At 45.7% G+C, this 10,324-nt stretch overlaps 1 protein-coding gene across 1 annotated transcript; it reads left to right on the top strand.

Annotated features, from left to right (window-relative positions):
* The first annotated feature begins 3,304 nt into the window (after positions 1-3,304).
* NRM (nurim) lies at positions 3,305-9,096 on the top strand. Its single transcript, XM_063123486.1, has 4 exons — positions 3,305-3,488; positions 5,730-5,932; positions 6,847-7,023; positions 7,987-9,096. The coding sequence occupies exons 1-4, from the start codon at positions 3,338-3,340 to the stop codon at positions 8,305-8,307; spliced, it is 852 nt and encodes a 283-aa protein (XP_062979556.1). The 5' UTR covers positions 3,305-3,337; the 3' UTR covers positions 8,308-9,096.
* The last annotated feature ends 1,228 nt before the right edge of the window (positions 9,097-10,324 follow it).

Here is a 10,324-nt window from a genome sequence, read left to right as displayed (position 1 = left end):
CCTCCTATCCATTTTATCCTCACAACAACAACCCTGTGAGGTAGGCTGGGCTGAGAGCCTGTGACTAGCCCAAAGTCACCCAGTGGGTTTCCATGGCCAAGTGGGACTAGAACCCAGATCTCCCGACTCCTAGTCCAACACTTTAGCCACTACGCCACACTGGCTCATACGTGTGCCTACACTTGAAAGTCTAAATACTTAAATATTTGGAAAGTGAACTGTTACAGAAGAATAAAAATTGTATATATCATATTACACCTAAATATGCAAAATGTTCTTTCTGGGCTGAAGTACATATTTGCAAATATGCTGGATTGCATATGCCACTAGACCTCAAGGAGGTGGGCTGCTTATTTGAATTGCTCATAATGAAACTGGTGTATAACATGAACTTAACATAGCAGTTTCATTCTGCCAAGTTGTGGGATGTTATATAAGCATATAATGATCATGTCCTCCAATATTCTCCCTCTCCGCCCTGCTCTGAGCACGTGGTTTTGAACAGTGCCTTGCCGCCACTCCCTTGAAACCACACAAATATCTGGGATTCATGGTAGCGCTGTGGCATCTCAGCATCTTTTGTTTCACTAATTAGGACCGGCTTCTTCTCCTTTGATTTCAGTTGTAAAATCTTGACCCAAGAAGCAGGAGGAAGACAAACGCGTGTTAATTACATCTTTGGTACCTTTATATATTAACTGTTTCTTTGTGGCCTCGGTATGTTGGACATCCGCTTCACCAGATGATTCAGCCTCCAGGGATTGGATGAAGCAAGCTGGTAGACAGCCATGAAACATGTTTAGGCCAGTGCTAGAACAGGAAGTACTTAAAAAAGGGGGTGGGCAGAAGATGTTTTAGACTTCAACTCCCAGAAGCCCCTGCCAGCACGGCCAATGGTCAGAAAAACTGGGAGTTGAAGTCTAAAACATCTGGAATTCTACTTTTAGCCCACCTTTGCATTAAAAGGTTTTCAGTTCTAAGGACTTAGAGCTGCTATCACTATTCTAGTGGGACTGAGAGTGGCTGTGGAGGGCTCAGTGATCTGGTTAGCCTGACAGAACCAGCATCTGTGTATGGTGTACGATTCTGGGCACCACATTTCCAGAAGGACATTGACAGGTTAGAACAGGTTCACAGGGGACAACAAAGGTGAAACAGGGACTTGAGGACATGCCCTATGAGGACAGTCTGAAGGAACTTGGGATGTTCACTCTGGAGAAAAGGAGACTGAAGGGAGACATAATATAAGCATACATATATGCTTTATACTGTATGCCGCCCTGAGATCTTATTGATATAGGGCGGGATATAAATGTTATAAATAAATAAATACATGTTAGCAGTGTTCAGGTACATAAAAGGGTGCCACAGGGAAGATGGTCAAGAACTATTTTCCATTTCCACAGAAATCAGAAGTAATGGGTATAAGTTACAGCTACCTAGATTTCGATTAAATATAAGGACAAACTTCCTGATGGTAAGATCTGTACAAAAATGGAACAGGCTACCTATGGTGGTTGTAGGTTCTCCATATCTGGAGGTTTTTAAGAAGATGCTGGACAACTACCTCTCACAGATAATTTAATTGTTCCTGCACATTGCTGAGGGTTGGACTAGATGATCCTTGTGGTTCCTTCCAACTCCACAATTCTATGATCTCTTGGTATATAGTAGCTGACACCATAAACATAAGGATTATGGGTGACCAGTACGAATTCAAAATGTTAATCTGCCACCATAAGAACCTCTGGTCAGGAGCCAAAGAACCAGACAGAATGCTTATTTTCAAAGGGGCTTTAGTCATTTGTATTTTCTTGAAGAGCAATGCAACCCTGCTGGTGCAAATTATTTATATTTTTATACCCATCTCAATCCTAGGGCTATTGCTTTGCAGACTCTGTGTTGACTGTAAGGAAAGTAATGCTTGCCATCCCCTACACACTTACTTGGGAGCAAGTCCTATTCAACACAATCCTTATTCCTGACGTATAGGATTACAAGGTCAACGCCCTATCAACAGAGATGGCTTGAGTAGCTCACGCTGCAATGCTACACCTGCTGAGCATGAAGTAATTCCATAAACCCTATGAATTCCATAAGCCCTATGGAATTCAGTGGGATTTACTTCTGAGCAGACATGTATAGGCCTGCACTGTTAAGATATCAGCCTCACATGGGTATGTCTCTTTCCAACTGCAGGGGATTCAGATTTTTATCATTTGGAGTAATGAATAGCTCTCCTGTATTGAGAGCTATTCATTAGAGAAGTTTGCCAGGTATGGCATCCTCTGGTTATTTTTAGGCACCAGGTTAAAACAGTTCCTTTTATCCCCGCTTTTGATTTTTAGAACAGTGATTTTAATGTTTTCTCCCTGCTACTTCATTTGGAATGCTGTAAGTTTTTTAAAAAATCTTTTGTTTTATGTTCCTTATAGTGTTTTCTTGCTGCTACTTCATTTTCAATGCTGTAGGGTGGTTTTTTTTAATCTTTTGTTTTATGCTCCTTTGACTAGATGCTTACTGGAGATTTATTACTTTGTATTTATGAGGTTTTCTTTTTCTTGGAGCTGCGCCCTGGGAACTTGTTTCTGATTGAAAGAAGGGAATAAAACTATCACAAATATATACCTACCGCTGGGATAGCAGAGGAAAAAGAAAAGCTAGTTTACTCCCAGGTAAATTGACATAGAGTTGCAGCATCCTACAGACATATCTACCTGCGAGTAAATCCCATTGTCTCCAACGGGGCTCTCTTCTCCTTAATAAACATGTACAGGATTCCTCTCTTCGTTTCCTCCGTGTTACACACTCCTTTTCATCTTTAGAATTTGCTTTGGCCTTTGCTTGCTGTACCTCCGATTCGTGATCACCTTTCCGGATCCACGTGCGCGGTGAGGCCTTCGACCAATGCAAAGAAAAGCTGGATTTTTACGCAGCTGTTACAATCCAAGAGGTTTCCCCTGTAAGGGTAATCCCGAGAAGGAAAATCTTTACTGCGGAGGGGAATTTAGGGGAAGGAATTGTGAGTTTACGGCTCAATGGGAAGCCTTCTTCTATGACGTCACAGACTCGGAGAGCTAGGGATCGGGTGGTGACGTCACGGGGTGACCGGGGATCCCTAGAGCAGAGCCTTCGTCCCGCCGTGTGACGTTCCTCGGCCTGTGGGCGGGCCTGGGAATGCTAAGGGAAGCCCCCTCCTGTAGCTGGCCCGGCGAGGAATGCCCTCTCGCAGGCCTGCGGATTTGTGATGTCACGGTGGGGCGTGGGGATTCCGGGGAAAGCGCCTCCCTCCGCGGGGCGGTTCCTCCAGGCGGCGGGAGAAGCTCCTTTCCCCGCCATGGCTGCTCTGCCGCTGCTGTTGATGGTCCCGGCCTTGGGCAGTTTCCTTTTCACCTTCGGCACCGCGGTGGAGCTGATCCGCTTCATTTCCCTCCGGGCTCTATTCTTGCAGCTGCCAACGGGGGCTGGGCCCCCCCAACACAGCACCGGTGCGACTCATTGCGGGGCTGGGGGGAGCGAAAAGGGAGGATCTCGGGAGGAGAAATTAGATTTTAGGGGAACAGAGGAGTGCAGTGTGCGCACAGACAGTTGAAACAAAAAACAAAACATATATCAGACTTCTTCTTTTTTAAAAGCCTGCCCGATCCTGATGACTCCAGGCGGGTCGCAATAGATTGAAAGCCTATCTAAAACAGACCCTTAAAATGAATGAAACAGACCGATCAAACTTAGATCCTACATAGAGATAAGACGATATACTTTCATGTTGTAACACTGTGTGCGCTTGTTGTTGCGGTATTGGTGTTTAAAAGTTTGCTTCGTGCGGTGTCCTTTGTAAACAAAGGAAGCTTGCAAGTAGAAATAAATAACTACATTGTCGATCCTTGTTGTCCGGAGATAGTGAAAGGAAATGCATGTGGCAGTGGGGTTCGGTGGAGCGGGACAGTGATGCCAAAGGGGGGTGGGGTGTCAGAGGATGCCACGTGCCCTTCTCTTGCCATTTCCTGCTGCAAAACACCCTAAATCAGAGCTAGGGAACTTGTGGCCATGCAAGTGTTTTGACCTGCAAGTTCTATCACCACTAGCCAGAATGGCTAATGGTGAGAGATGATGGGAATTGTAGGCCACAACATCTGCAGGGCCACAAGTCCCCCCCCACACACACACACACTCAAAGATGTAAATCCCACCTGCTGCAGAAGTTTAGAACAAAATGACACACAGATCCCCAAAGGGATGTTTTTCATGGGCACCAGGTCAGCAATTCATGTTGCTGGAGGACCACTTTAAAAAGGGAGGAGGGGAGGACAAGGCCCTGACTTGTACACACCCTGAAAGGGCCTTGCCAGCATAACTCCCTGCTGTAGTTGGGGGGCCATCTTGGGCTAGTAGGTAGATCATCCAGGTTAGCCTTCCCCAACCTAGTGCCCTCCAGATGTGTTGTACTGTAGTTCCCAACATCCTCAGCCTGGCTCCAACACATGTGGATGGCGCCAGGTTGGGGCAGGGTGATCTGGATGAATGTTTTGTTGCCCAAGTCTCTGGCTTTGGCATGCTGGGAGTTGTAGAACTTGTTGCTGTCTAAACTGGCATAGGGTTGTGCCCTTAGAGGCTGAGCTGTCAATCAAGGAGGCCCTGTTTTGAATCTCATCTCCGCCATGAACTGACTAAGGGACCATAGGCAAGCCCCCCTATCTGCATTATGGGGGATAATACTATTGATTTACCTTACAGGGATGATATAAGGATTACAACTAGATAATGCAAGTGAAGCGCTTTGCACCCTTGAAAGTGCTATAGAGATGTTGATTATCATTAGTAGTAGTATTACAATTAAAAATGTATGCTATAGCTTTGGCGTCCCAAACATTGTTTAAAACCAAAGGCAAGGATTTTTGGGGTAGGGTTTTGTTTTCCGGCTATGCTACAATGTTTGGACTAGATGTTTTGGGCTACAACTCCAGTGTGGTGAGAGCCAGTGTGGTGTAGTGGTTAGAGTGTTGGACTGGGAGTGAGGAGATCCAGGTTCTAGTCCCCACTCAGCCATGGAAACCCACTGGGTGACTTTGGGCCAATCACAGACTCTCAGCACAACCCACCTCACAGGGTTGTTGCTGTGAAGATAAAATGGAGAGGAGGAGGATTATGTACGCTGCTTTGGGTTCCTTGGAGGAAAAAAGGCGGGATATAAATGCAATAAATAAATAATTTTTTAAAACTCCCATAAGCCCCTGACAGCATGAACAATAGTTGCCTGCTCCTATGTAAACAATAGGATTTAATAAAATATTCTAGTACTCCTTCCTGCTATATATGGGAAGGCTCCATAAATCTAGTGGCTTCATAAGACTTTAAGATGACCCTGAGTAAAAGAGTTGGGGCCAGGGAAGAATTGAATGTCTTTAGGGTAGAGATGGGGAAGTTTTGGCTGTCCAGATGTTGTTGGACTGCAGCTTCTATCAGGCCTAGCCAGCATAGACAATGTTGAAGGATGATAGGAGTTGTAGGCCAACAACATCTGAAGGGCCACATGTTCCCCATCCCTGCTCAAGGGTTGGTTTCTGGGGTACTATCAGATCTTTTGGCAGCCCAATACTGTTAAATAGGATGCTCCAGGTGGGTCTCTCTATTTGATTGAGACTTCTCTCTTGATCTGTACGCTGCCCTGAGACCCCAATGGTGTAGGGCAGCATACAAATGTTTTAATTAATAAATAAATCTCTTTACAGATGCTGCCACTAGACCTCAGTGGGGGGTTGCCCTTAGGGACCCCAAGATTCTGTACCCTCTAATAGTGGACATGGGCTTGATAGTCGTCTTCATCCTGCAGCACAGCCTGATGGCCACTGACCGGGTCAAACGCTGGGCCAGCAGCTGCTTTGGAGTCCTGCAGAGATCTTTCTATGTCTTTTGCACAGCCCTGGCCCTCCAGGTAGGCAAATCAATTTGGAGGTAGCAAGGTGGACAATTCTGAAGGCTAAGAGTTCTAGGAGAGGGAGGAGTCCCATAGATGAGATAGTGGAGAAGCTATGATTGAATTCCTGCCCAAGCTAATTTCTAGACGCAGAAATTATCCTGGCCCAATTAATACTATTTGGATTTGGAGAGCTGCACTTTGTTGGAAGCAGGAGAGTGAGATTGCCAAAGCAAGCTCCTCAGTTCCAGCTTCAAGCCTTGGGCACATGGCTCTGAAGCCACACTTGTGAGTTTAATTCAGGGTAGCCTTCAATATGTGGTGAGGTAAAACAAACTTTCTGTCTTACTTTGGAGAAGTAGGCAAATATTTTCAAACCCAGTAATAATGAGGACTGAAACCTTAACTTGCATTTGGGAAAAAAAATGATTTGTGTGATTTGGCTAATGCGCCAGATCCTGCACAAGATGGAATTTCTTTCCATGATGCAAGAGAAGACTGAGGGGAGACATGATAGCACTCTTCAAATACTTGAAAGGTTGTCACACAGAGGAGGGCCAGGATCTCTTCTTGATCACCCCAGAGTGCAGGACACGGAATAATGGGCTCAAGTTACAGGAAGCCAGATTCCAGCTGGATATCAGGAAAAACTTCCTGACTGTAAGAGTAGTACGACAATAGAACCAGTTACCTTGGGAAGTCATAAGCTCTCCCACACTAGAGGCATTCAAGAGGCAGCTGGACAACCATCTGTCAGGGATGCTTTAGGGTGGATTCCTGCATTGAGGAGGGGGTGGGACACGATGGCCTTATAGGTCCCTTCCAACTGTACTATTCTATGATTCTAATTGCGGTTGTGAAGCCCCACATGCAGCCATGTTACGCATGTGTGCAGAAGTGTGCTACTAATGTGTCTTTTTCCTCCCATGTAGTTGTTGATGAGATACTGGCAACCAGTACGAGATGGTCCCATGCTCTGGAATGCGAGTACTGAGCCATGGATCACTTGGGTCCCGCTCATCTGTTTCATCCTCCACTTCATTGCCTGGCTGGTCATTTTTAGCATCATTCTCATCTTTGACTATGCAGAGCTGATGGGAGTCAAACAGGTACCGTGTTGCTTCCCCAACCCCCTTCTAGAGGGCCCACAACTCTAAATTTGATGATGTAACTCAGCAAGGCTTAATGAGCAATCAGGGAATAAGACAGAAGTGAGCAACTTTGGGCCTTCCAGATGTTTTGGCCTACAATTCCCATCAGCCCCAGCTAGCATAGCCAGTGGTTGGGGATTGTGGAAGTTGTAGGCCAAAACATCTGGAGGGCCACAAATTGCCCAATCCTAGTATAAGATCTTCCCTTCTGCAGCCAGTAGTATGTTTCTTTAAAAAGAGGAGGAGGGAGGGAGACCGTGGACTGAGCATGCTTGGAAGACATGTCCTCTCGCTTGGAATCCCTTCTTCTTGTCTACTGAGGCTCTAGCAGTGTTAAAGCAAAGACGCATTGCTTCAGATGTTGTGTATGTCGTTGATTCTCAATAATGTAGCATCCTCTACTGCAAGGACAGCCATTGTAAAGATAGAAATGGCATCACTTTGGTGGTGGTGGTAGCAGGACTTTTGGGATCTTTCTGTTGATGGCTGTTAGTCATGATAACTGCATGGGTCCTCCACATTCAGTAACAGTCAGCCGCAGAACACCAGTTGCTGGGAAACAACGGCACGAGACGGCCCTTGTGGCTTAACATACACAGCTGTCTTGTACTAAGTCAGGAACCTAAGCCGGGGCTGTGCAACCTCTTTCAGCACAAGGGCCAAATTCAGTTTCAGAGGATCTAGAATGGATTGTGGAATGCCGAATGGATTCCACAGTCCCACACCCCTGTGCGTCTGCAGAGAAAACATACAATATATAAAATGTACGTAAAAGGTGTTTAAGCCTGCCAGGTGGCGAACACAGGTCATAGATTAGTTCAAATATTTTATCCTCTGGGCTCTAAATGGCGTATCCTGTCCAAAAAGTGTTGGTGTTTCTGTCATACAAATATGTGTTTCTACTCCACTCTCACTCCCCAGGTTTATTACTACTGCCTGGGCATGGGGGACCCTTTGGCCGTGAAGTCCTCACGTGCTGTCCGCCTCTACTCCCACCTTCGCCACCCTGTCTATCTGGAGTTTCTCCTCATCCTCTGGGTCGTGCCCTGCCTCTCCCTTGACCGCCTCCTGGTCGCCTTACTCTTCACGGCCTACATTACCTGCGCCCACAGCCTTGACCAGCAGGACTACCTCTACCTCCGAGCACAGCTTGACAAGAAATTCCAGGTCTTCTCCCGCGAAGAGGCAGCCTATGGTGACCTCCTGGCTCAAAATGGCCCCTTGGCCCACAAGGATAACTGAGCGGAGTGGGGGGAGATGGTCCCAATTTTTGTGGGGTTCAGGCTTATGGGGCCTAGCAGCTGGGTACCTTACTTGCTAAGCACTGAATGATGCAATGTGTCTTATCTCCTTTTGCTTTTATGCACTCAGGTTTTTGTGGCCTACAAAAAGAACCCAGGAGTTCCGGCTTCCAGCATGCCCACTTTGTTATGACTCACTCAAACATGTACACAGAGTTCTAGCTTGTATTAGCTTAGGATCCTGAACGGGGGAGGCCTGGATTCGATCCCAAGTGCTTCAGAGGAAATGGATCATAGAGGCAGCCTTCCCTGACCTAGTGTCCTCCAGATGTCTTGGATTACAACTCCCATTATCCCCATCCAGAAGGGACATGTTGGGAGTTGTAATCCAAGACATCTAGAGGGCACCAGATTAGGGAAGGCTTTTATAGAGGGTTAAAAGCAGAGGTGGACAATTTGTGGCACTTCAATGTTTTGGCCTACAACTCCCATCCTCCCTCACTATTGGCTAGGGTTGATGGGAGCTGTAGGCTAAAACATCCAGAGGGCCACAGCTACCTGGTTAAGATGGTGCACTGCGTCCACAAAAGATTTGTCAGCTGCTCTAGGAAGAACAGTGAGAGATAATTGATGGAATCCAAATGGGTTGTCCTTTCTTTCCGGCCAGCTCTTTGTTATGTTTGACAGCCGCATAGCAGGTGTGTGTAGTTCAACATACATGTAAAATGTTCTTCTTCTCTGAAATAGCTGCACGTGTTGGAACTCTGCAATTATTAAAAGTGAAACTACCCTGCCGGTGGTTTTTTTTTAAACTACAGACTTCTCAGTTCTGTAGTATTATGCTTTGACCAGAGAGGGAGAGAGAAAGGCCCCATTCAGAAGACACCTTAAACCATGGCTTTAACCATGGTGGTTAAGCCAGAGAGCCGGGCTGTGTTCAGAGGACACCTTAAACCACGACTTTAACCATATTCACCATGGTTAAAGCCGTGGTTTAAGGTGTCTTCTAAACATGGCCTGGCTTTCTGGCTTAACCACCGTGGTTAAAGCCATGGTTTAAGGTATCTTCTGAATGGGCCCAGAGTAGCTTAGTTAATTTGTTTTTTTTTTTTTAATCTGCGGCACCTTTGTATTTATTTTAAAATTACTTTTATTGAGCTTTTACTGTGGGGATTATGCCAAAATGTTTTTTGAAGCATAGAATTTTAACTTCAATTAACAAGCAAGACTTATTTTAAAGCAATAGCAGCCAGGACTACTTGAAGAATGGGCTGTGAGATTTTTATTTTGCTTTTTACAAAGCATATTTTTCTCTAGGACAGGGGCTCCAGGTCAGTTTCCTTGGGAAAGACGCAGAATGCTTGTTTGTTCCTCCCATCATGCCGCTAATTCTTAGCTGTTTCAAAGGCGTCTTAATTCAGAGGCGGTGGCCTACATGGTTGGCAAGAGGAAATGCGTTCAAAAAGGTTGCTGTCGAGATTGCCAGCCAGGCAGTGGATCAACCGCTCCTCAAACCCTAATACTAGACTTCTATAGGCTAATTTTTAACCCTTCCTTCAAAATAACAGGAAACTCCCATATTGATTTATATAAGCTTTGGATCAAGTTCATTTTAAAAACAAATATTTTGGGGGTGGGGGGAGATTGGGGGTCCAGATCCTAAGGGATATCCTATACCTTCATGGATTGCTTAAAAGGGAAATTTAATCATACGTAGGGTGACCATATGGAAAGGAGGACAAGGCTCCTGAAGCTTTAACTGTTGTGATGTAGAGGGAATTTCACCAGGTGCTGCATGCATACAAATTACACCTGCAGAAATTCCCTTTTCTATACAACTGTTAAAGATTCAGGAGGTCTGTCCTCATTTCCATATGGTCACTCTAGCCATCTGTAACTCCTCCCATCACTGCACTTGGTGGACTTCTCCCATTTATTAGAAGTACAGGACCCCCCCCCCCCCTCAAGATCTGTGTGATGGGACTCCTAGAATTATAGTTCCTACTGAGCTCTTCCTG

This window comes from Elgaria multicarinata, chromosome 3 (assembly GCF_023053635.1).
Source record: "Elgaria multicarinata webbii isolate HBS135686 ecotype San Diego chromosome 3, rElgMul1.1.pri, whole genome shotgun sequence".
Lineage (NCBI taxonomy): Eukaryota > Metazoa > Chordata > Lepidosauria > Squamata > Anguidae > Elgaria > Elgaria multicarinata.
Note: the sequence above shows the minus strand (reverse complement) of the source record. Positions and strands in the feature narration are given on the sequence as shown.

Excerpts from the sequence above, each read along its gene's own strand:
- NRM (XM_063123486.1), top strand. The coding sequence starts at position 3,338 with ATGGCTGCTCTGCCGCTGCTGTTGATGGTCCCGGCCTTGGGCAGTTTC. Across the intron at positions 3,489-5,729 it reads GCCCCCCCAACACAGCACCG|ATGCTGCCACTAGACCTCAG; the intron begins GTGCGACTCATT and ends ATCTCTTTACAG. Across the intron at positions 5,933-6,846 it reads GCACAGCCCTGGCCCTCCAG|TTGTTGATGAGATACTGGCA; the intron begins GTAGGCAAATCA and ends CCTCCCATGTAG.